The following is a 25,878-nucleotide window of genomic DNA, read 5'->3' on the forward strand; positions in this document are numbered from 1 at the left end:
GCTTACATTTATGCAACTATAAGTGTCTACAGGTTTGTTTTCAATGAAAATACAGTTTAAAAAATCTACTACTTTATAGTAGACAAAAGAAACAAATAACTATTAAAAAAAATCCTATTAAGCTTTTTGACTTCCTTCCACCACAGGAGAATGTCTGTTGTTGTTATTTCCATGACCAGACTCATTAATCATCTCATGTGATTCTGCTATGGTGAGGTGTGTTCCTCCTTTGTGACACAATGGTCCTCTGCACACACTTTTTATAATAGGACACCAATAGAGCCATTCACTATTAAAAATGTTGACATACAATAAAGCAGATATTATACACACAATCTTCATATATATATATCTTTAAAAAAAAAATAAAATCTTTTTTTTTCTGTGGTACATGTCAGATAATAGATCATATACAATGTGTACAGTTGAATGGGAGTACCTTGGATCCCCTGAAAGTGCCCTGGCTGACTTTAAAGAAGCAGGGTCCACAAGGCTCGATTTGTTTTGACAGTTGCTGTCTGTGTTGCACATGAGGGTCTGCAGGAAAGGGAAGAAGCCTGCGCTGGGTAGGTTCCGGGGTCCCACAAAACCTGAATGAGACAATATTAAAGTTGTTGTTGTAGTGAGGATGCTTGAAAAAAAAAAAACACCTCCATTATGAATTGTTTCAAAAGCCCAGGAGACCATGGTCTTAATTATGTGCACTTGACATACAAAAATATTTCATTGGAACTACTAAGCCTAAATAGTTCATTCAATTAAAGATGATATCATGAACTACATGTGGGAAGTAGGCAAATACCATCAACACTACTTAAACTGTTCAATAGCAATTTTCCAAAAGGTTCAAAGGGAAACTCATCCACCAGAATACATTGAAAACTTTCATTTTGTTGTAGATGGTTTTACTTCTTTGGCTCAAATGTTTGTATGAATTGGCCCAATTTGTTATTCATTTCTGTTTGACAGTGCCACACTCAATCCAATCCTCCCCAATCCTAATTATTTGTCTTTCACTTTATCACATGCCTCTAAAAACAACAAAGACCAACAACAACAAAGACCATCTAATGGAAAATAGTTATTGTACATTTCTGTAATAATCACAAGGAATGATTTAATAGCACTAACTAGTTATTCGCAACACTACACTACCTGATTCTAAACTACGAAGGTCATTCCACAGAATATTATCGACAAAAACTAAACTGAAGAAACAAAAGTGGAAGGGGTTATTGGTTACAATTAATACCAGAAATAAGTAAGGCATTCCTCATTCCATTGTTATTTTCACTGATGTTGTATAAAGCACAAAAAATTAAAACTTGATCACACTTGACAGGTTATTATAAATTATGCTGATGCTGTTAATAAATATCCTTTTGTAAAGGTGTGGAGCATATTTGCGTAAGAACCAGATTTACTAGTAAGTGAAAGGCTCATGATGTGTTTTTTCAAACCAACTGGTTGCACTCTCTGCCCCTCATTCTACAACCAAATACTCAACTCTCTTCTGTTCTTGTAGACAAAGGCAGACATATGTATTTAACGTTCCCTCCTTAAGCCCCTTTACTTGCATTTATTGCAGATAAATAATGTCCTCTCAGTCCGCTGCATTTAAAAAATAAAGGCGCACAAAAGCCATGTCAAAGTGCAGGGATAAGCTCTGATCTGAAGAGCTATTCATGTTTCAGTTGGAATTTCCATTTGTATACTTTGATTGTGAAATTGGACTGTTCGGTTGTCTAGCTACAATCAATAACAAACAAAAACCCTGCAGTCCATGCCCAGTCATATTGTGTGAACGCAGATGTTAGCCAATTGGATCTTTCCGTTTGGTTTGCCACATTTTTCTTTTTTTCAGATTTAGCTTTTCTCTTTATGAAAAGAAAGTTTAAGATAACATCAGACTCATTTAATGACTTGATTCAAATGTTTTCAAAGGCAGCAAGACATCTATACTTTCACACATTGTAGTGCCAGGGCAGGTTGGAGGCTGATCATGGCTGTGACTTATTTACAGTAGTTGTTGAGAGCTTCATTTGGTTTGCTTGCAGTTTATTTTTTTTGAAAAGCATAATCAATTTGCAATTGATTGCATAGTAGAAAGACTATTGAAATCTCATCACGAACAAAACACCTATAACAAAGCACCTTATTCTGTGCAGTTTTACACTTACATGTATCTTTTAGTACTGGAGGGAATTGTTTGCGGGCCACAGCAATGATGGTGAAGATGATCAGAGGCCAGACGATCAGAGTCACGGACCATAGCTATAACACAAAATATCATAAAACGGTAACTATCAGTTTTGTAAAGAGTATATAATATGTACATATAATATAATATGTGTCCAATGGTTCAATATTTCTGCAATATGGAGAATCCCGTCAGTACAGTGGTTGTTATGTATGCCATGTATGTAGTCTATGCGGTATGTTATATTGCAATATCATAATGCATAGACTGATTATTATATATGGAAATACAATTACAGTTGCCATTGCACTTTAATGTCACTCACTGGCTGTCTGACGGCTACAAGCCAATTCTTCCAGAGAAGGAGTTTTAGCTGCCGGAAGAAGGCCATCAGTAGAGGCTAAAATGAAGACAAAATACATCCATAAACATGTCTACCCGCCATATATCAGCATGGCTCCATTACGTAATGCATATTTGTAGTTAAGTTATTTTTCAAGCCCTCTTGAACACGAAGTCCTTTAAGTGCTCAAAAGAAGGACAAGATGAACATTGTTATGTTTTACAGTAGTCTAATAATCCAGATATAACATATAAATATCCACTGTTATAACAGAGATATAACATACAGAACAACATGTATTTTTTGTTAACAAATTATTACTGACATTAATCGAAGTTCACTAAAGGTGGCAACATTTGAAAGATCATCAGGAATCCACATAAAGTTACACTGAATGACAGAAAGATTACTTAATTCTTGATAGAACAATAAAAGACACCAATACACCATTTAACCATACCTGGTTGCGTCTGTCCTCTTAATTGGTTAAATGATTTGTTCTCAGGCTTAGAAAGGACATGGCGGGTCGGCCCTTCCCATTAACGTCAGCCGGTTCAGGGAGTTTACAGAGTCAATTCCCGCTCACTGATAAAAGAAAGAAAGCAGAACGACGCTGACAAAAGGGACAAAAGAAGCGCAGTCTCCAGCGCTCTGTTCCGTGTCTTGTGTCTCGCGCGTATGGGAGTCGCAAACACCTGCGCGAGACCAGTTCAATCTCCGAAGAAGGGCGTGTCCTCTGGCTGCAACCTGCCAGCTCAAAAATGGGAGGGGCGCCGCACTTCCTGGAACACCTGCAGGTCTGTTCCGGCGTCGGGAGGGCAACGCTCCGACGGGGGGGGGGTTCAGTCAATCCGTTATGGTAACATTGTCCTATTCGATGTGATCATAACATTGATATGATGCAAGTTTATATTAGGATTGCACTAAATAAAGACTCATTGTCAGGTTTTTCATATAGTGATTAAGATAACCAATAATGTTAAAAGGGTTATAAAACAGGCATGGACAAGTACATGTTTGTTTTTACAAAGGAGGGCATTCAATTAAAGGGAACAGGGCAAAGCCAAGCATCACATTACAGTAAATTACTCAGGGTTGTAAGATGTTGTTGGGAAGGCTCTCAAAAACAACAACTCTTCAAGCAACACAAGTGGGATGCGGCTGAAGCTAAAGTCACTTTATCCCTCACTCTTCCACACGTATCCTGTGTTAGTAAATAATATCACTGTTGATACAGACAATGCTGTATGACATGGCATTATTATAAACTGGACGAAGAGACACAAACGAGTCTGTAAACTCCTTGTATGACAGTACAGTATAGCCTCTGCCAATTGGGTGAAGTAGATTCTTCACATCAGACACCTGGCCAACACAATAGCCATTTCAAGGTTAGGCCAAACAAGAACATATGACATATGACACTGTTGTATTGTTGTGCATCCATGAGAACACCGTTATCAAGTCCTACTGGTTTTCCATCTTGATAAGAATGTGTGAAGGGAGCTGCTGGTATGCTGGTAAGCATGAGGAAACACTGCCACAGGGGAAGCAATTAAGACTGCAGGATCTGATCTAGAGTTGGGAATAGAATTCCAACATGTCTATGAAAAGGGCTCTGAAAAGATTGAGGTTTTTACGATTAAACTGTAGTTTTCCCGGGACTAGAGGCAGACATAAATAGATGATCTTGTATTACGCTCACCATTACACATTTTTAGCGTACAAAGCCATACCGAGGGGATCAGAAATCTCTGCTGCTCTTCTTGATGACTACATCTTAATGTGGAATCTGGGGTCAAAATGATATAAAAGGTCCATATATGTAAACTGCTGCTTTAAGCACACTGTTATTTTGCACTTTACCTCTCTTAAGATACTGTTGTGCATACACATGATCAACAACACTCCCATTACTGGTAATTATACATGAGGGAATATTTTAATGACATGGATATAAATAGTCAAAATGTATTTGTAATGTAAGAAAACATTCTTGTTGGTGGTACAGGAGTCCTGAGTAAATAAATTGAACAAACATTATACAACCTCTTATGCAATGAAGTTTCCACATACATTTTAAATCTCAGATGTTGACTTAATCTGGTTAAGATAAAAAAATAAATATAGAACAGCAATGGAATTGTCTTCTGCAAAAAAACTTTTATTCCACATCAACACTACACAACTACTGTACAAAGCAAGTCCTGAGACAATGCCCCTTGCCACGGGGCATTTTCATTATTAATCAAAATGCGAGCAACCTCAGGAATGGAAACAAATAGTGTGTTGTAACAGAACAGCTTCATGGCTGGCTAGTGTCGACGAGACACAGTGGCTCCTTCGTGGCATCTCAAATCCTTTCAATGATAGTATCATTAGCAACAACACTATTGTGGTCAATGCCGCATACAAAAGAAGAGGCTGAAAGAATTGAGCGCCATTGAAGTTCATTATGATACTGTTATTTATGATGTCTGTCTTATTTACTACTTTTCCAACATCAGTATTATTGTAATGTAATCAAATAAAACCATTCATAAAAATAGGAAATGAAGGGGGGCGCATTATTTCACACAAACACTACCATACGGTGGAAGCACAAGCATAATGGACCTATGTTTAATACATTGTGAGCTGGGAGATGTAAGCTTATTTCTGCTTCTCTATTGTAAAAGGTACCCTGCAGGTTTATTTGACCACTAGTGCATTGTTGATTAGTGTTTTAGTGAGCAGATCCCGTTATTGTTTGTATCTTGTGCAAAGGCACAAAGGCTCATATGCAAGTGCACTATAGTGAGGTGGTGCAATACACTTAAGCTAAGTAAGAAACTAAGTAATGTGCTTAAAAAAAGATAGTGAAGAAGAAGGCTAGCAACCATGAATACATATATTGAAGCGTTCAAAGTACCTAAAAATAAGCTTTGTAAATATTTTCACAAGTTAATTAGAGCTAACAGTTGCACACTTACACACAGAAAACAGGTTTACTTTAAAAAAAATAAAACTCCACAGGGTACCCTTGAATACAAATGCTTTGTCTTTATACCATGGTTATGATCTCCAGATGCTCCTTCATATTTGGTGTTATCTTTGAAATACCAAGTTGGATAGAAAAAAAAACTAAAAGCAAGAACTGTTCCAACAACAGCAACGGTGATGACAGAGACAACAGCCTGGGGAGTTAACCGGAGGGTGGGGGCTAAGCTTCGGCATCGACGCCGTGGGTGTGGGCGGTGTTATCTGTGGTAACCTCTGTATGAGAGCAGTGCAATTCGGTGGCAAATCAGTTAGCAAACTGGTAAGACTGGCTACATAACAAAGCACAGAGAAGCTCGTAATAAACTGACTTCATTCCCTGCTCAGAAAGCCATTACGCCACTATATCGTCACATAGCAAAGTGTTATTTGCTGCAATACAGTGCTCTGAATTTCAAATGTAGCACTTTTAAAGTTTAGATGCTCAACATATTTGAATCTCACAAAATGTTAAATACTGCCATACGACACTTTTTCCACACCAGGGATGCTGGTAATAAATATAAGACATTTTGTAAAATACTAGGCTGTCATGAAAGATTCACATTCAACATACAACCCCAAAAATATTTCTGCAGATTTACTTGTTGAACATTACAATAACACATGTTTGGCAGCCCAGTCTTGGCCTTTTGAGTACAACGTTCAGTCACAGTGGTCTGATTGTACAACTCTGAAACCATAAAAAGTTTAAAAAATACACCATAAAACAGTCAGAATATGTTGTATATTCCATACATACGTCACTTTTAACACTGCTTTCGGCACTTGCGTGTGTCAGGAAAGTGATTGGTCACATCAAAAAACGATTTTCCAGTGTGTGGGCTGTTCACATTCTTTTTCAGTGTCTCCACAGAAACGATTGTATGTAGCTTTGGGGTCAAAACCCAAGATCTCCCTCTCTTCATGGATCCGAAAAGAGAAGGTGGACACGGATGTTCCTATGAAGAATCTGAAAAATAAATGTTTGAACAAATATAAACAAAAACCAACAACGGCAACTGGGGAATTACACCCCAGGAAATAAAAGCTTTAACAACCCTAAAATATGGTTTAGAACAGCCAAAACATGCAGAAAAGAAGCAAAACAAGCAACAAAACAGGCGCAGTGAACTGAGGCAAAGTTCATCTCGAACAAACCTAATGCTGAAACCCACCATGAGCCACAACAGGGCCCGGACAGGGGCCAAAAAGGGGTGAGGCCATGATAACATGCTGGCACTGAGGAGGAGCCAGCCTGAAATCCTATTCACAACCCTACACTTCCTTCTCTGTGGAGCGTTTCCCACTATACAAGCAGTGATGCAACAGACCACATGTACCTTGAAAAATTGCATGAGCATGACACATGATGACACAGGATGTTTCCACTGAATGTCATGGAGCACCATTTTTTACATGGGTAGGTATAATGACAAGGCTGAACGTTAATTGGTGTTTCAATTTTTTATTTCCAAATAGGCCGTTGGGTAATAGATGTCCAGTGTCTTAAGTCTGAATGAGGCAAATGATCAAATCTGTACATTTAAATGATTATGCATTGAAATTAAATGATTCCTTTAGAAAAACTTCATATTGAGCCCTATTTTTATTGCTGTTTTTTTTTTTAAAACCTAAACACAATACTCCGAAATGATAAAGCAACGCGTGACTATAGCCACATTAGCAGCTCTGTGAGGCTGAACTTAGGCACAGCAAATTCAAACACAAAGTACAGCTGGGGCTTCTGAGTGCCATTAGTTTTGCAGGTATTTGGTCATAAACAAAGTACTGGACAAATGTATTTGATCCGATGATTGTAATAGATGAGTCTGAAGTTAAATGAACGGCCACTAGAGTGACAAACTTTCCTCAGAACAAATTTCTGGAGGTTGAATTATTTTCCGATACAAATTAGCTGATTTTTACGTGTGAAAAACCATGACAAGTAATTTACCTTGCATGGGCACATATCCACTGGTCAATGATGGCCACCCCTCCATCTTTAAAGAGCTCCAGGTCCTCTCTGGATGGCTCAAACCGCACCATGTCTGGCAACAGCCCTCTCAGCTCCCTTAATTCTACAAAATAACATAGAATAAACAGGATCATAAAAGCATGAATATGACTATGATTTTATTGAAAATGCTACTGCTACTTACTGATTTCATTTCTACAACTAGGTCAAAAGCTTCTTATTGCAGTAGTATATTATCATTATAATACACAGAATTATTTTGATATTGTGTCAATGTTTTAAATGGTTTTAGACCAGAAAACGTAATTGTCACCAAACACAGTATATTGGCCTTTTTTAATGAAATAAATAGTCCTTGAATCATTCAAATGTACATTAAATGGTAAACCGTCTCTGAATGTGTCGGTTTGTCATTACCTTCCTCATCTGCATCTGTCGCAACAAACACATTGTCGAGTTTATGCTTCTTCATCAAGCTGCGCATTTTTTTCACTGCCCCCTTCAGGCTTGGTACATCCTCTCTGTGACCCCAGATGAAGTCTTTTCTGCGTAGGTGGACCCCTAGATACGAACCACCTTTAGCTGATCCTAGCTTGGCCTGAGGAGAAAATAAAGACACAATACACCCGTGTATAATTACTACCTAAGATGTGATCATCAAAAGGCTGAAATGTCAAACTTCAGAATTAGGTCAGATCACGCAGATAAACATTGAGAAGTAAAGGTGACATGGTGACAGGACTGGCTCAAAAAATTCCAACAATTATCAAATACGTAAGAGCCCGGTCTTAAATGACGCACTCACATGGTGAATACTGGATAATCTACTGCACATGTCAACAGCCTCGATTCCACATCACATAATCATGCCACACTCAGATACACCGACTCACTTTCATGCGAGTCCAATCCTCACTGTAAATGGTATGGTCTCTGTCATCTGTAGAGTTCAGGTACTTTTCTCTGAAGTCATCTCCTATAAGTCTCAGGTGCTTGGAAAAGACCATGCTGCGGCGGGTCTACATCAAACACAGACAGTTGCAGAGGCACCCACCATCAGGTTATTAAAAAAATATATGCAAAAATATGCCATCTTATACCTACATCAACATAACTAAACAGGTATGATATTAGCCCATTAATTGACTTACATCCCAGTAATCCTTTCCAGCATAGTGATCATGGAGAAGCGTCTCTGCTCGGTCAAGCATAACTGATCTGCAAAATAGTGCGGTACAAAACAAGCTTATCCATGACAGTGGCATCACGATCTGAGAGAGGTTCAAGCTGTAAGCAATACCGCACTTTGATAACAATTATGTCAGATCACGTTTCATCTTTTTACAAATAAAAGTATTGAAGGCTCCGCTGTCTTTTTGAGGGCGTATGCATCATACTTTGGCTGTTTCAGCAAAAGACTGATACGTTTGAACACATGATACATGTTATGTATCATGTGATCTTGATAGTTTGTTACCTCATCTGGTCATTTAGCTACACCTGATTTGTAATGTGCACAGTGGCGTTAGTAATGGTTAATAGCGCCAGATTAAATTTAACTTCGGTAGCTTTCCTGAAATAGTAGTTCTCGATAAAGCCAGAAACCAATCATATGTTGTCAATCGTGTCATTGATGCTATAATGATAAAAGCTCAGTAGAACTGAATTCAACCACAGAACGAAAAAGATTTGCATTTTTTACCGGACATTGGTGCTTGACAAATGCCGATACACTTTGCATGTATGTGTATATTGGATGCATTTTATATCAGCATGTTGCTCTGTAGACTCACGTCACTGTGATATTTTTCTGAAGAACTGGAGCCATGATGGAGGCATGGCCTTGGGCTGATATACACGTTACGTTTCGAGCTCTCGTCTCCTCGTAGCCCCAAAACCAGCCCCTTGGAAACACAACAAGAACAAATGTAGACAGTTGGTGATGGATGGAGAGGAGAGAGATATGTGAGCAAGAAGTTAGAGATGGATATCATTAATACGAATATATGTGAATGTGATCCGTCACTGTCTGAGGAGGGTCTACTAAGTTATTCCAATTACAAATTATTTTCTTTGGCATTTAAGCTAAATAAATCTCTTTTGTGTAAGAATAAATAAACAATAAAAAACCCTCTTACAAAGGAGGGCAAGACAAAAACAAGATTCAGGAAACATTAGACCTATCACAACTAGGATGGTTTAAGATTGTAGCCACAAGTGACACACAACACATCAAAACAGGATTAAAAACACAGTCTCTGGTGTCAAACTCAAACAATTTCTACAAGCAGCTACCACATGAACTCCACACCCCCAGTTTTGACTGTGCTATAAACATGTTACATATTATATTGCATTGCTACTGCAAATTAGAAGAAATTGTGTTAGACAGTGTTTATCTGTTCATACTTTGAGCTTTACATTTTTGGCTTCGGTGCATTTTGTTGTCTTACCTGTAGTAACCCTGTTTATCTTTGGAGTACATCAACTTGTCGATGCACGGCCGCTCATCAACTTTTTCCTCCCATTTCCCATCAGTCCATCCCTCAGCGTAGTTTTGCAGTACCAGAACCTGGTCTATAAATGGACCTCCATTTTCTAGATCCAAGAGAGGAAAAAAAAAACTTAGCACTCTGTTTTAACAGCTGATTAAAAAGTGGTGGATGCGCATTGTAAAAAAAAAAAAAAAAAAAAAGAACAATTCATATTTATTAAAACATTATAAATTATAGTTTAAGAAGCTTAAAATATATTCAATTATTTAGAAAACATATACAAATAATGATGTTTCAAATGTAACTCTAGTCTGGGTCACCAAGATGAAAAGCTCACCAGCGATGAATTCCTCATACTCAATGACAGGCACATTGACTTGCAGGCTAGTGAGGCTGAAGAACTCCCCCCACGGGATGTGAATCTGGTGGACGTTGGCGCTCTGCCAGTGGTAGAGACGACCCCATGGGGGCAGAACCAATACCCAGTCGTCCCCCTCCTTCCTCAAAGTCTTCACCAGGGATGCCATGCGGATGTAGACATCTCTCCGTAGATTGAAGCCCTCCGGAGGGTTCACGTCATACAAAAGGTACCTGAGATAACAAAAGAGGACATGAGATGTTTTGAGAAAACTTTTGGATGGATACAAAGCAGAATCAAGAGCTGTATTCAGCGAACACCAGGGTGAATGCTAAAAACCAAGTTTTGGTTTCAAGTTTATAATCAATCAGTAGTTATTGTCAAACAATATCTTCCCAATCTCTACATGATGTTTTTGTCAACCTTAATTATTTTGTGATGGATCCTATTCTTATGGAACCTATCATACGAATATGGAACCTATTCTTATCCAGGGAGTTCACATCCTGTGCCAACATTAAAAAGGTGATTTGTTGATGAACCTGGATCATGGATACTGTCTTACAGACAATGTATTTAACATATTCTAATGATTCTCCAAACAAAATAGTGTCAAGACATGATATACTGAGACGTCAAAGAAGAGAGTGAAGCATCATAATTATATATATACAGTTGTATTACGTTCTAAATGGTTAAAGTAACATGTTTTTATATGGTCTAATTTGCCGCTTATCCGTTTAACCTTTTTATCACAAGCACAATTCTTATCCCACGTACACGGACCCAGGTGGTATGCTATGCATGCATAGTGCAGATTAATACACGTTGTAAGACATATGAAGCCCCATCGTTGTGAAGAGACTACTGCAAGCAAGCAAGCCAGTAAGCAATGCAAACCGCCCTACATGTACATTAATAACACACCACGGTTTCTTGATAACTATCATATGATGACGTGTTCCCACCGTTACTCCTACGATGTAAGGGACGGGGAAAATAACATACTGTTGCTGCTTAATTAAACATGTATACGCCGAAATGTAATACGACACAATAGTGTCTTGAGAATTGTATTAAGAGATCGTTCTCCTCAAAGTGTGTGGTTCTAACACGCAATAATTCATTAAACGAACATCTTTTTGAATGGAGTCAGGTGACGTTGCACCTTTACCCCTCATCAAGTCTGCAGGGCTTATCAACAAAAGCGGCCAAGCCTGGCTAACGGGATTGGGAAGTAAATACGTACAGCTTTAACAGGGTAAGTGTGTAATCTAAAGCTGCAATGTACGAATAAACACGACCATTCCTCCCGTTAGCATGAAGTCATTCTGCTAGCTAACAGTGACCTGACGTGTTGGGGAACTCACCGTAGATCCCTAGCGGCGGCGATGGGGACAGTGGCCGTGTGGCTCGCACTGAACGCATTGTCGGCGTGTATTGCTTCAAATGCTGCAAACGCGACGAGAATTGACAAACAAAACGCAGTAAACGAATAGATTGAAGCAATGTATACAACTGGTATATGCACTGCTCTGTGCGCCATATTTCCTTTAGAGCCACGCACTTCCGGGAGGGTGAGAAGCGTCTGTTCAGTTGCCCAGCAACCAGAAGAGACGCGCACGCTAATATAAATGCAATACAATTAATTGTATTAATGACAAACAACCCAGCTATATTTTCACGAGTTTATCATCCTAAGAAGCCACCAAGACACTAAAGGAAATGAATTAATGAAATCGAAAACATTGGGTGAAAGAGGTTGCTGATGTCACAGTAGAATCAGCACAGATGAAAGTAATAAACTAACTGTAGTCACAAAACATCAACATTGATCCCATGAGGTCTGAATTTTAAAAGGAAAGTTGATTCAGATTCATCATTCAAATTAATCACAAGTGTTTCATTTACATGTTTGAATATAAGAAATTATTCTAAATGTTAATAAACAAAAAAAATCTATTTTAATGCCTTATAGCATCTTACCTTTTAGCAGACAGATAGCATCTTACCTTTTAGCAGACAGATTGTGGGGCACCACAGTTATCTGATGTTGAAATACATGTAATTCTTACAAAGGACAAATATTTGTATTTGTTGATATTTGGCCTTACTTTGCTTGCTAGTGTAGAGTTTGTATTTTCATCGTGGATCATTTATTAATAGACAATCAGCCAAAGAAATTAACACTTTCTTTAGTTAGTAGTAGGACACATACATAAAGTAGTTTTGCTTATTAGTTGATTAAGCTATTGAGTATACCGGTATATGACACTAGTATTTCATTGAGTCAACCATGTTTTAACATGTTTATCAAGTGTGTTGTATGTATTACATTCGCAAGTCTTAGTAACATCCAACAAACCAACCAACTACAATACTTTACGTTACTTAGATTCAGTTTAAGTGGGAATGTCAATGCAAAGACAAAGCCACAATTCATAAGAAGGTTTGGACTCAAACATATATGCATATGTATAAAGAGTTTTGCAGCACATGCTGGTAGCTGCTGGTTTATCTTTATTTAAAAAAAAAAGAGATTTCACTATTCCTGCTCTCAAGTTGTGTGGCAAACATTGGTAAGTTTGACTGGTTCCTTAGCTTCAGCTTTATTTATTTAACAATGAGCCTAATGTTAACATAAACAGTAGCTAATATTAGTATATTCAAATTGTGTGCTAACTGTGTTATTTGGTCCTGTGCAGAGATGCTTCTACTTTTCTTACTGCATGCCTTCATGGTGCCTTTGGTCTATGTATGTATGTTTATAATAATAATAATAATAATAGCTAGGATTTATATAGCGCCTTCATGAAACCCAAGGACGCTTAACAAAGACATAAATAAACCTAACAAATGCAACAGTAGCTAGAGGACATAGGCTTTGGTGAAGAGGTGAGTTTTGAGGAGTTTTTGAGGAGTGTCAACACTGTAGCCTACACAAAACAATTCATGGATTTTGTCGATATGAAATATGAAACATAAGATGATAACTTTCATCAATAAAATATTCATAAAAATATGTCACAACTAACAGAAAGGGAAGGACTCCTTTTTTAGTAAGTAAAAAAATAAATAAACAGGCAATATATTTTTGGGAAATATTTATTTTGCAAACACAGGTTTCAAAATAATAAAGATCAGATAAAGATTTTATACAATATTCTGTCTTTTTGATAAAACAATTGAAAACATTGAGATAAAACAATTGAAAACATTGAGATAAAACAAATTACTAAACAGGTATGAATTGACACAAAAGCTCTCAAAAGTAAATGTGATGGTACAACAAAGGAACCTTACAGGTAGGTCAATTATTTATTAAAAAAAAAAAAAAAAAGGTATAGAATATTTCTAAAATTGAAAACAAATTTGGAAAATGTGTTGTATTTCTTAAATATTGTCTATGCAACAAATAGACCAGTTTTGTCCCTGATAATAATTGCCAAACGCCAGCTAAACCCGTCTAATATTCCTCTCCTTCCTCATCCTCTTCAAAGGAGTCAATCCCAACCTCTTCATAATCCTTCTCCAGGGCAGCCATGTCTTCTCTGGCTTCTGAGAACTCTCCCTCCTCCATGCCCTCCCCAACATACCAGTGGACGAAGGCTCTCTTGGCGTACATGAGGTCAAACTTGTGGTCGAGACGGGCCCAGGCCTCAGCGATGGCTGTGGTGTTGCTCAGCATGCACACAGCCCTCTGCACCTTGGCCAGGTCTCCTCCAGGAACCGCCGTTGGAGGCTGATAGTTGATGCCCACCTTGAAGCCTGTGGGGCACCAGTCCACGAACTGGATGGTGCGTTTGGTCTTGATGGCAGCAATGGCAGTGTTGACATCTTTGGGCACCACATCACCACGATACAGCAGACAGCAGGCCATGTATTTACCATGACGAGGATCACACTTCACCATCTGGTTGGCTGGTTCAAAGCAAGCGTTGGTAATGTCAGCAACAGACAGCTGCTCATGGTAGGCTTTCTCTGCAGAGATGACTGGAGCATAGGTGGCCAGAGGGAAGTGGATACGAGGGTAAGGCACCAAATTGGTCTGGAACTCTGTCAGGTCAACATTCAGGGCTCCATCGAAGCGAAGTGAGGCTGTGATTGAAGACACAATCTGGCTTATGAGACGGTTCAGGTTGGTGTATGATGGACGGTCAATATCAAGGTTCCTGCGGCAGATGTCGTAGATGGCCTCGTTGTCCACCATGAAGGCACAGTCGGAGTGCTCCAGTGTGGTGTGGGTGGTGAGGATGGAGTTGTAAGGTTCCACCACTGCGGTGGAGACCTGGGGGGCCGGGTAGACAGCAAACTCAAGCTTTGACTTTTTGCCAAAGTCAACAGAGAGTCTCTCCATCAGCAGGGAGGTGAAACCTGAGCCAGTACCTCCACCAAAGGAATGGAAGATGAGGAATCCTTGAAGACCTGTGCACTGATCACCCTACAGATACAGAGAAACAATTACAAAGACTGGAAAAGACAGGAATACGAAGCAAAGCATTGTTTTACACTGACGTAAATGATCGTAAAGAAAATAAAAATAAACGGTTTTCAAATGTCGTGCTGCTGTATTGTAAACACAGAGCTTACATGATGACAAAACAACTTTTCATGTTGGTAGCATTGGCCAGTTTACTGACACGATATCTAACTTTTGAAGACACGCAATGGAGTTGTGTGATTATGTTGCGTGAAACAGTTTAGAGATTGTTAAAACGGTGAAAAAAAAGTCAAAGCGATTGAGAATAAATGTAAAAGGGGTGCTCAGACCCATTCTGTTCCCACTTTTCTTCAGCACCCTGCAGTATGACTTTCCAAATTCTGCATAGTGAGGTCTTGAGTGCAAGTCTGTGTGCAGGTGTTACGATCTGACTGTTTTCAGTGAATATGAGCTGACAACTGTATGGAGCCCTGTTCTAGGGCAAAGCCATTGTGAATGAAAAATAAAAACTGTAAACAGTTTCTCACCAGTTTGCGGATCCTGTCCAGGACAGAGTCAATGATCTCTTTGCCGACGGTGTAGTGTCCACGGGCGTAGTTGTTGGCTGCATCTTCCTTGCCTGAGATCAACTGTTCCGGGTGAAATAGTTGACGGTACGTTCCTGTGCGCACCTCATCTGGGAAATTCAAAAGACAAAAGTGGAAGAAACCATTTTCTCTGTTATAGACAATGTTTTTGGGGGATAACTGTTTCAGACTCACATTCCTGATATGTACAAACACAACATATAATGTCATACCAATACTAACCAATAACAGTTGGTTCCAGGTCAATAAAGATTGCCCTGGGGACGTACTTCCCGGTCCCAGTCTCACTGAAGAAGGTAGTGAAGGAGTCGTCGTGGCCTCCCACGGGCTTGCGGTCGGGCATCTGGCCGTCCGGCTGGATGCCGTGCTCCAGACAGTAGAGCTCCCAACAGGTGTTCCCCATCTGGACACCAGCCTGGCCTACGTGCACAGAGATGCATTCACGCTGGACGGGAAGAAGAGGAGAAGTTGAAAGAGGAGGCAGAGAAAAGGAGTGGGGGGAAATATAGAGGGAAGATAAGGTGGCAATGCAGAGAAAGGGTAAGGATTGCATACTCTTCGTAACTGTGATTTCCCTTTCCATTGAGCAAAGAGCTTTAAACATTGCGAAGAATATGGATATTTGCTTTGCAGAATATTATAAATGGCAAATAGTACCATAATTACACTGTACACATTAGCACTGCAGTTGCAGCAATCCAAACAAGTCAATTAGAAAGTCAGCCACTAGGTGGAAGAAAAGAGACATGTACAGGGAAAGAATGTCAAAGTTAAAAGAACGAGCAAAACAGATTTGCTGCAGCTGTCACTGGGCTGTCATGTGACCTTGAGCAGGACTCGCGAGCTGAAATGGGGGTTGAGTTCAGAGAACAACTGCTGGAAACCTTCATACTACCAAGCTGTATGAATGAATAATTCATCTAAACTAATTTCAGTCTAACTTTAAAGTCAATTTGTTTTCTGTGCACTTGGATGGTGCTGGAAACAACAGATTTACTTGGAACTTTAGGATTGTACCATACCATTTATACAATAGTAGCTATCATATACTTGCAAGCAATGTTGCAAGTCAATAAGACGATTGCTTTATGGCAATACTGGAACAATGTGATAGAATACATTGATTTATCAAGTACTTATTTTGGTGGGCATTGCAGTCTGTTAGAGTTTTCCTCCAAGAGTTATCAAGCTATTTCCCAAACTCACATGATAAGTAAAGTAAAGTAAGTGAAGTTACAGATGCTGTGGTCTAGAAATTGCTGCTGAAATTAAAAAATGTCAAATTAACAATGTGAAGCAGAGAAAATCGAAGGCATCGTGAAACCTTCCTATGACCTTATTCCACTCCATACAACAGTGACAACCTTTGCCATTCTCTATATCCCCACCTTGCTTCAAGTCAAGCTGCTATTTTCATCCTTTCCCCAACATTCCCCGTCTCCATGATCAGACAAGGTGGGTGAGGGCCGTGGGACTCATTTTAGAGTCTGTGGAATCTAACTAAATCCCTGTTGATCAACAACGATGTTTTACTCAATACATCATCACCAGAAGCTTTCCAAAGCAAAGGTGACCCAGGATCAGGGTGTCCAGGTTAGCAGAGCTCAGTGCAGCAGCTATTTTAGGTTTCTCATACCATCCTGATACCTAGCAGCAAAGGCTTACTGTTTAGGTAAACACTGACTGTAAGTCCCCAAAATACTGGTCACTGCCAGGATGAATTGTACACCTGATCTGCTCAAAGTTTGCTCTAGTGTGAAAACTATTTCTTTAATATTAAAGTTTAAAATAATAACTGGGAAGGCTACACCTGTTTTCTGTCAAAATCATGCGGTTTGAATGCTGAGATAGTCATTCCCATCAGAACACACGTAAACAGGTAACAGTAACTAATTGTAGACAAAGTGGTCTCAAGCTTCTCCTGTCCTTAGAACCGGTCAGGGTGTGTCTGTATACGACATAAACAAGGGCATGTCTGAGCCCACGTGGACTTGTTATTCCAGTTTAGTTGATGACTAAAACTAATGACTAAAATAAATACACTACATAGATACAGAGAACACAAGAGAAAGACAAAAAGTCAACAGGGTAGAAAAACAGAGCAATCAATTTGGTGAAAGCTTTTTTATGTTAGCAGCCACGGGAACAGAGATCCCTTAATACCATCGCCACAGCACGTTCTGCCTTTAGAACAGAAGAATAGAGATAATGCACCATAAACACAAGGTGAGGATGGATAATGATTTCATGGAATCTTGTCCAGACTCAAACTGCCATGCATTTAGTTTATTATGATCGGCATGACACCAAGTGTCAAAAGCAAAAGCAGACACATGCATTCTGTTTTTGTGCTTCTTTCCAATTTGTGCGTTTACGTGTTATTTGAATGCAGATTTTCTGACATCTACAGGCCGGTTGACATTATATTTGGAAAAGATGGCACTTTAAAGATGATCCAAAGGGATTTTGGAGACTCTACCCATTTGTGTAGCGCCCTCATCAGCCAGAAATCTGCCATCCACAGATCAAGGTGTCAACTTTGGATCCAACAGATAATTTGGCATGAATCTATTCATCTATTTATTGTGGGTATCTTATACTGTTCTGATGATCCGATGACCTTTCTCCTGTTGCCACTCCAAGGCCAAAATGTCCCCTTGAATATGAGTCAAAAACTGTAATTAAAGCATGATGTGTTGGAGAAGAGCGTTGCAACATGTGTGTCTTCTCAAAGTAAAAAACTAGGAATCCGTTCATGCTCAAATGTGTTCCTTTTCCTCTCCTGCCTTGGATCAAATCTTTAAACTGTAAAATAATGCCAAAGAGTGTTCAGCAAGAATATCCGGAGAAAAAGATTGATTCTGATAAAAACAGATCCTGTAGCGATGCCCCAGTCCTATTCAATCGAAGTTGACCATCCTGATAAGCCTGCATTGACTAAATATTCTACATTTGTCACCGCTCAGATCTCTGCTGTTATTGAACTGGGGGAAAAAATGGCCATTGTGCCAGAGGCAGCTATAGCAGTTGCGACCGCTGGCTGTCATAACCTTCGCTGAGCACATTCATGCTGCAAAAGACCAAAATGTGTCATTCTGAAATTTACTTTTGTACTACAAGCCTGGATAATGGCAATCATAAAAGAAAAACACCTTTCACAAATAAGTGGGATAGGCGTGTGAATTCACTTGTGACTCGTACACATTTCAATGTAACACCTTATATGTTTAAATTGGTATTTAGATTCACTGATCAGGTTAAATAACTATAGCTCCATATCATGTGTAGTCAAGTGTAGCTCTTAAGTGTAGTTCAAAAATTTGAATTGATATGAAAATAAAAAACATTAACAGGAACTACATTTTCTGGATCAGGAATATTTGATTAGGGCGGTAGTGTATTCAGTACACAATGACACCGTTGACGTTGTATAATCATCAGTACTGACAATGCTAACAAGGAGTGTTTATACTACAATGTGCAAACACAACACAAAGGTTGCCTGTGCATGATAGATCAATTCCTGACGCAGATTTAAGGCAACCACGGAGTATGTCAAAAAGTTACGGACAATCTTACAGTTGCATCTCAATCAGAGACTACAACGTGTAATGTCTTTTTTTTTTTTACATTTAGCTTGTTTATTGTATATCATATGTACATATGTAGGACGAGAGCAATGTGAAACCGGAGACAAATCCCATGTGTGTGTACACACACACGGCCAATAAACTATGAATAACAGTGTCTGTGGAAGCGTCTTTCAAACTGTTGTTGACGTTGAAGAAACCCAAACCACAGCTACAACTTAACCAGAGGCTGATTTTCAAGTTGCAGGGGAAGGATTCTTTCCTGCAGAAACACAATCTGAGCTGACTTGTTGATGGAGGCATGACGAGACACACCTACATTCCTCAGTGACGCGGTTGTGTATATAATCACCTCGCCTGGAACAATGCATTATGCAGATTACACATATAATACATGTGTAACCTGTAACATACTGAGCAATGGATCAAATAAATGGAAAATTTAAAAAAAGCACATTCTATAAATAGCATATTTGTTTAATATGCTATCAGCACCTGCTCATCCAGGCCAACAGCCAGCTCAGCTTTACTGAGGGTCTATTTTTGACACGAGTCCTGCTACAAGAGGGCACACGGGGAGCAGTTCCGAGTTCCTACATCTCACCTTCAATCTGGCACATTTTTCCAAGCATATTTAAATGCTGCAGATTTCAATGTGTCGCACTGCGGCTAAATGAAACTGCTGAAGACATGTTCCACTCAGTGTGAGAAGACAAACAAAGTGAACTTTGGAGAAGAAGTTTCTCTCAAGCCAAAACACTGATCATACACTTACCATTGTAGCTTCTTAGTAGAATGTCCTTTAACAGAAAAGCAACTTGCAGCTGGCTTTTTTTAATAAAATGTTTTATGTATGTATAGCTTCTCACAGCGGCCGTCAATGTGGTTCGAGTGAGTAATGCCAGGTGGACGAGGCGCTGCAAGGCTGTATTCCACTGCAGACCCCTCCCACCTGTCTCTTTGACGAGCACGCGCAGTAGGAGCGCGATGGCCACGTCATGTATTGCAAGAGTGTGTTCTTATAGGAATCATTAATATATGGCCATTTATTCCTCGTATGTTTCACGTACGAGTAATGTGTCTTGGTGGGCGGTGCGTAAATTAGACAGACGATCAAAACAATCAACACAGTGCAAGAAATAGAAACATAGTACATTTACAATCAAATATAACATACATAATAAAGTGCACAGACAAACACATAGCAGCACTATAAACAAGTGTAATGTATGTGTGTGTGAAATGATAATGGGACAGTGACAAGTTGATTTCAATATTTAAGATGATAATTCTTATTTGAATTTTTTTTAATGTGAATTATTTAATAAATGATGAAGCTATGATCAAACCCAAAAATTGCTTAATTACTAATTCAAGGAATTCATTACATTATACGTTAATTACCACCTCACTTGTTTAGTTTAGTTCCCTTGCAGCAGAGTGTCTCAGATGGTTGTCTAACTGATATTTAAAGATGTATACACACTGTCAATAATAAAGACAAAAGGCATGTGGGAAAAATCAGAATCAACATATTTTTCATGCATCCATTTGTTTGCTGAAACATTTATGTTGCATTTTGTAATTTCATAACTCTCATTCTATCAATTCAAACTTCTTGGCACATGTATATGTGTAGGCTCTTTAAGGGCCACGCCTAAGGTCAGTTGTCTGGTGGGTGGGAAGAAGACCCTGCAAACCGATCCATAACATCAACCCCCCCTTCTGACTGCCATTTTACTGCACATGCTGTCATCGTACCCACTTGAAAGCTAGAGGTCGTAGTTGCTTCACCATGAGTCTCTCAATGAGTAAACAATGTAACACAAGTACGTGCTAGCTCATAGTAGAAGCCTGCTGTTTTTCTCCACTACAGTGGGTCCTGCAAAGTGTTTTTGCATGTCTCTCACCTTTTCTGTGCACATTAGGATTGCATATAATCTTAGTTGATAATGTAATATATGTGGCTTCCACAATACAATTGCAAACATTTAAACCTTTTTTTAACATATACATTCACTATGTGCCAAATATCTCTACGTCCCATTTGGTGGGGTCCAATCCGGTTCTCTTTCTTTCTTGCCAGCACTGGCATTATTATTATGATCTTTAGTGAAAAGACTTGGGTCATTATTTGAATGTGTTATACTCTCAAACAATGGAAGTCGGACATGGCTTTATGACTCAAGGAATACCAATGAGGGCAAAAAAATAAGACAACAACAAGGTCCAGGCTTCCCTTGTGATATTTAACACTACTTCAGCTCACAGAGCATGAACCAGACCAAAAGGTTAGGTAGAAAAGTGTTTTTTTTTAATTAGAAAAATCATTATATAATAATTACCAACAACCCCGTCTTCCCTACAAGGTAATAAAAGACACTGCAGGTTTGTGTGTTAAGCACCAATGTGGAACCAATGTGTTTTAATTTGACATTTCCACCATAGTGTTTTTTGAGCTCTGTTAAAAGAATGTGAAACCAACTTCAGTAGTCCCATTTGTTACACATCGGTCTCACAGCCTCGGGACAGAAACTGACTGTCTTGAACAAATGGTCATGCATTTGACGCTGTGGCATCACTCTTTTGTCTCTTAGCTTACTCTTGGCTGCCACACATATGTTCACCACCAACAGACCTTTGACTGACATTCATTGCTTTTTTTTTGAAGACCATAACTCATGCATCTTGTGACAGTGAAGAGGAAGTCAATATGATGCGTGTGAACAGTGTTGTATCTGGAAATGGTAGATTATAATCAATCAACATTCTCCTATTACAGTGGATGCCCTTTAGTCTTGAAAGTGGTTTGACTTGTTTTAGATATAACAAACTGGGTAGTTCCTGCCAACTGAAACAGGCAGTTACTGCTAACTGAAACTCATGTTGAGTAGAAATGTGGACATGTGAACTAAACAACCTTTCGGGTGCGGATGTCGGTGATACCCAGGTACCAGTGTGGACTTAAATAACCACTGTGGTTGACTTTTATGTTGCATGTAGTGAAACCAATCCGGCAGCCAGTTGCTGTTTACACGCCTAATGCAGTGTATTCTGTCTACCTCTTGGGAGTCTACTCTGTACTGCAGAATAGGGAAGGAGGAGCAGGTCTCATATGTATTGTTTAATAAAGACTCAGAGTTCATTTCAACTTAGGAAAAGAGTGTGGTAAACTGGTAGGGTTGACAAACAAGGGATTTCATTTGAATAATTATACAAGTTGGACTGTATTTCAGAGCAGGCGTTACGGGTTTGGAGATTTGGTCTCCCCAGTTTCCATAAAAATACATTTAAAAAATGTTGGAACTTATATTTTGAGCAGGCCTTGTGTGCCGGCCTGCTCAAATCCAACCAAATCTTGAAAGAAAAACAACATTTTCACTGTTATTTGACAGTGACACACTTGAACAATGTTATTATTTCTCAGGTTCTTGTACTTATCATAAATGGCATCCTAAAAAGCAACCTCAAAGGAACAGGAATGTTACTTTTCTATCATAAGCTATATCATAAAGTGATACATTAGAAACTGCCAGGTGAAACTACATCAGGTTGCTTTCCCCTAATCTGGGGTTGTGCTTCTGCTTTCTGAAATATGAGGTGCACATAGACACTAGTACTCACAGACTCACACAATGAATAGGGTGGTGACCTCCTTTTGCATTGTGTGTATGTCAAGCGGATGAGCTTATCCTGGTCTCATCAGAAGGTTCTCTGATTACAGCACAGATCAAATCCCTGTTCACCTTAAACTGTAGGTATAAAAAAGCCGAGTAGCACAGCTGTGTCTAGCACTACATTTTCTTACCCATACCTGGACGTTGGAGAAGAGACATACACTATGGTAAGTTGTGGTTTTCCAACCTTAAACGTACATACTGCTGTATTTATTGATAATGGGATTTAAGCAGTTAAATAAAATCATGTGAAGCAGATATGTGGAAAGTAAATGTGCAATTTGTTCTGTGCAGCGTGAATGTATCTCTATTCATGTGGGCCAAGCTGGAGCTCAGATGGGCAATGCATGTTGGGAGCTGTACTGTCTGGAACATGGGCTCCAGCCAGATGGACAGATGCCCAATGACAAGACCATTGGACGAGGAGATGATTCTTTCAACACCTTCTTCAGCGAAACAGGGGCAGGAAAGCATGTTCCCAGAGCCATCTTCGTCGACCTGGAACCTACTGTCATCGGTTAGTGTCTGTATTACAGCTGATGATATATTTCATTGTTTGAATGTTTTCATTTATTAATGTAATTGTATTATTTAAAAACGATATCTGTATTAGAGAATTGGCATTGAGTTTAGGCTTGTTGCATTTTTTTTTTCATTTGTGTAACTTTGGAATTGTTTATAATTGACAATAACTTAATGAAACAAAATTGGCAAAATGTAAAACACAAGGATGACCACTGGAACCTCACATTCCGTTATTTACAATAAATGCATAGACGTTAACATTTTGACAATAAATAAAACACACAGCTAGAATACAGTGATTATGATTTTCATTTGACAGAAGATGAACAATCATGCAGATGATGTCATCTGTTACGAGAACAAAGTTTTATTTTTACATTGTAGAAACATTGTAAAGTCAAGCTCTTTGAATCCATTGAATTCACATTCAACTTTCGGATCACTCATTTAATAAATATGTCTACGGAATCTCCAGATGAGGTGCGTACAGGAATCTACCGCCAGCTTTTTCACCCTGAGCAGCTGATTACAGGAAAGGAAGATGCTGCCAACAACTACGCCCGTGGACACTACACCATCGGAAAAGAGATTATTGATATGGTTCTGGATCGGACTCGTAAACTGGTGAGAAAAGCTGAGATTGCTGAGGGTGCAAGTTTCTAGCACATTCAACTTGTTTTTTGCACTTTGAAATATTTTGCCAACTGCTTTTTACATTCTTACAATTACAGGCTGATCAGTGCACTGGCCTGCAGGGATTCCTCATCTTCCATTCCTTTGGTGGAGGTACTGGCTCTGGTTTCACCTCCCTGCTAATGGAGAGGCTCTCTGTTGATTACGGAAAGAAATCAAAGCTTGAGTTTGCTGTCTACCCGGCCCCCCAGATCTCCACCGCAGTGGTGGAACCTTACAACGCCATCCTCACCACCCACACCACACTGGAGCACTCCGACTGTGCCTTCATGGTGGACAACGAGGCCATCTACGACATCTGCCGCAGGAACCTCAATATTGACCGTCCATCATACACCAACCTGAACCGTCTCATAAGCCAGATTGTGTCTTCAATCACAGCCTCACTTCGCTTCGATGGAGCCCTGAATGTTGACCTGACAGAGTTCCAGACCAATTTGGTGCCTTACCCTCGTATCCACTTCCCTCTGGCCACCTATGCTCCAGTCATCTCTGCAGAGAAAGCCTACCATGAGCAGCTGTCTGTTGCTGACATTACCAACGCTTGCTTTGAACCAGCCAACCAGATGGTGAAGTGTGATCCTCGTCATGGTAAATACATGGCCTGCTGTCTGCTGTATCGTGGTGATGTGGTGCCCAAAGATGTCAACACCGCCATTGCTGCCATCAAGACCAAACGCACCATCCAGTTCGTGGACTGGTGCCCCACAGGCTTCAAGGTGGGCATCAACTATCAGCCTCCAACGGCGGTTCCTGGAGGAGACCTGGCCAAGGTGCAGAGGGCTGTGTGCATGCTGAGCAACACCACAGCCATCGCTGAGGCCTGGGCCCGTCTCGACCACAAGTTTGACCTCATGTACGCCAAGAGAGCCTTCGTCCACTGGTATGTTGGGGAGGGCATGGAGGAGGGAGAGTTCTCAGAAGCCAGAGAAGACATGGCTGCCCTGGAGAAGGATTATGAAGAGGTTAGCACTGACAACTTGGGAGAGGATGATGAAGGAGAGGAATACTGACTTTTCTTAGGCCTCCATTTAAGGCAAAGAAAATGTATATTTTATCCTGGTTATAAAATTGAGCATTTCGTTTTTTATAGTTAGAAAAAATGCAGGTAAATTGTATGAATAAACAATTTGGTTAAGAAAAGTATTATTATTATTATTATCATTAATATAAAACAGAGCAAAATTGTGAGTTAGAATAATGATTTAAACATAGCAAATATCTCTTAAATTGCACCTTGAGGAACTCCGTAGTATATTTTGCATACTCTGACACATATTCACAAAACAAATCGTAAATCCTGAAAACATGAGTATTACATTTATGGTATCATAAGTCATGGTACTGTGTCATCAAATGTGCATTCAATCATCACATTTGCATTAAAAGAAGAAGAAAAAAAGACATTGACATTTCAAGTTTGATTCTTTCTACCATATCAGTCTGAGAAACTTAGACCAAACCCTCTCTTTTGTTCCCCTCCCCCCACTATCCTCTCCAATGTGGAATGTAAGTTATGAAAGGCTCCTATGTCCGTTTCTATATACCATTCAGCTGTGACTGTGAGAGAGTAGGAGGGAGAGAAATAACAGACCAAGTCACTGACTGGTGTTGTTTGTGTAGCTCATACTCAGACAGTGGCCTGCAGCAACAATAGGATCCAGTAATGTTTGAATCACAGCTCTGTGATCCTAAGAGGGCTGGTGAAAAGTGCTGCCAAGGATTAGCAGAACACTTTCCTTGTTCTTACCCTTTTACATTTCAGTGGTGTGCTAAGAATCCAAAGTGATGTTTCTCTGTGTATTCTAAATTAACGGATTAAACTGAAACACTGCATATTGCCATGCCATTTGTGTCATCTCACATTTATTGTAAAGGCTTTTACCGCTCACCATCATCATTTATTGTTCCAACCAATGAAGCATTCATCTTTTACATTTCATTTATTAGAATAAAGACCTTCATTGGCTCTT

General features: G+C 39.4%; 3 protein-coding genes across 3 annotated transcripts; 1 reads left to right on the top strand and 2 right to left on the bottom strand.

The window, feature by feature from the left end:
• Positions 1 to 6,164: 6,164 nt before the first annotated feature.
• Positions 6,165 to 11,938, bottom strand: pofut2 (protein O-fucosyltransferase 2; the record flags this gene model as incomplete). Its single annotated transcript, XM_079231226.1, has 9 exons — positions 6,165 to 6,534; positions 7,519 to 7,642; positions 7,957 to 8,137; positions 8,433 to 8,558; positions 8,691 to 8,757; positions 9,333 to 9,443; positions 9,993 to 10,137; positions 10,372 to 10,625; positions 11,763 to 11,938. 9 exons carry the CDS (start codon positions 11,936 to 11,938, stop codon positions 6,381 to 6,383), a joined length of 1,338 nt encoding a protein of 445 aa, XP_079087352.1. The 3' UTR covers positions 6,165 to 6,380.
• A 1,558-nt stretch (positions 11,939 to 13,496) lies between these two features.
• LOC306748113 (tubulin alpha chain-like) lies at positions 13,497 to 19,893 on the bottom strand. Its single transcript, XM_079231239.1, has 4 exons — positions 19,786 to 19,893; positions 15,643 to 15,865; positions 15,361 to 15,509; positions 13,497 to 14,833 (listed from the first exon to the last, which is right to left on the bottom strand). Exons 1-4 carry the CDS (start codon positions 19,786 to 19,788, stop codon positions 13,859 to 13,861), a joined length of 1,350 nt encoding a protein of 449 aa, XP_079087365.1. The 5' UTR covers positions 19,789 to 19,893; the 3' UTR covers positions 13,497 to 13,858.
• A 3,115-nt stretch (positions 19,894 to 23,008) lies between these two features.
• Positions 23,009 to 25,142, top strand: LOC306748243 (tubulin alpha chain-like). Its single transcript, XM_079231388.1, has 3 exons — positions 23,009 to 23,204; positions 23,688 to 23,836; positions 23,944 to 25,142. Exons 1-3 carry the CDS (start codon positions 23,024 to 23,026, stop codon positions 24,916 to 24,918), a joined length of 1,305 nt encoding a protein of 434 aa, XP_079087514.1. The 5' UTR covers positions 23,009 to 23,023; the 3' UTR covers positions 24,919 to 25,142.
• The last annotated feature ends 736 nt before the right edge of the window (positions 25,143 to 25,878 follow it).

The sequence above is a fragment of the Taurulus bubalis genome, assembly GCF_910589615.1.
Source record: "Taurulus bubalis genome assembly, chromosome: 15".
Taxonomy (NCBI): Eukaryota; Metazoa; Chordata; class Actinopteri; order Perciformes; family Cottidae; genus Taurulus; species Taurulus bubalis.

Coding starts and splice junctions, on each gene's coding strand:
- LOC306748243 (XM_079231388.1), top strand. CDS start 23,024: ATGGGCAATGCATGTTGGGAGCTGTACTGTCTGGAACATGGGCTCCAG. Junction 23,205..23,687: donor CCTGGAACCTACTGTCATCG/GTTAGTGTCTGT, acceptor CGGAATCTCCAG/ATGAGGTGCGTACAGGAATC. Junction 23,837..23,943: donor TGGATCGGACTCGTAAACTG/GTGAGAAAAGCT, acceptor TTACAATTACAG/GCTGATCAGTGCACTGGCCT.
- LOC306748113 (XM_079231239.1), bottom strand. Junction 15,510..15,642: donor CCTGGAACCAACTGTTATTG/GTTAGTATTGGT, acceptor TGAATTTCCCAG/ATGAGGTGCGCACAGGAACG. Junction 14,834..15,360: donor TGGACAGGATCCGCAAACTG/GTGAGAAACTGT, acceptor CTGTATCTGTAG/GGTGATCAGTGCACAGGTCT.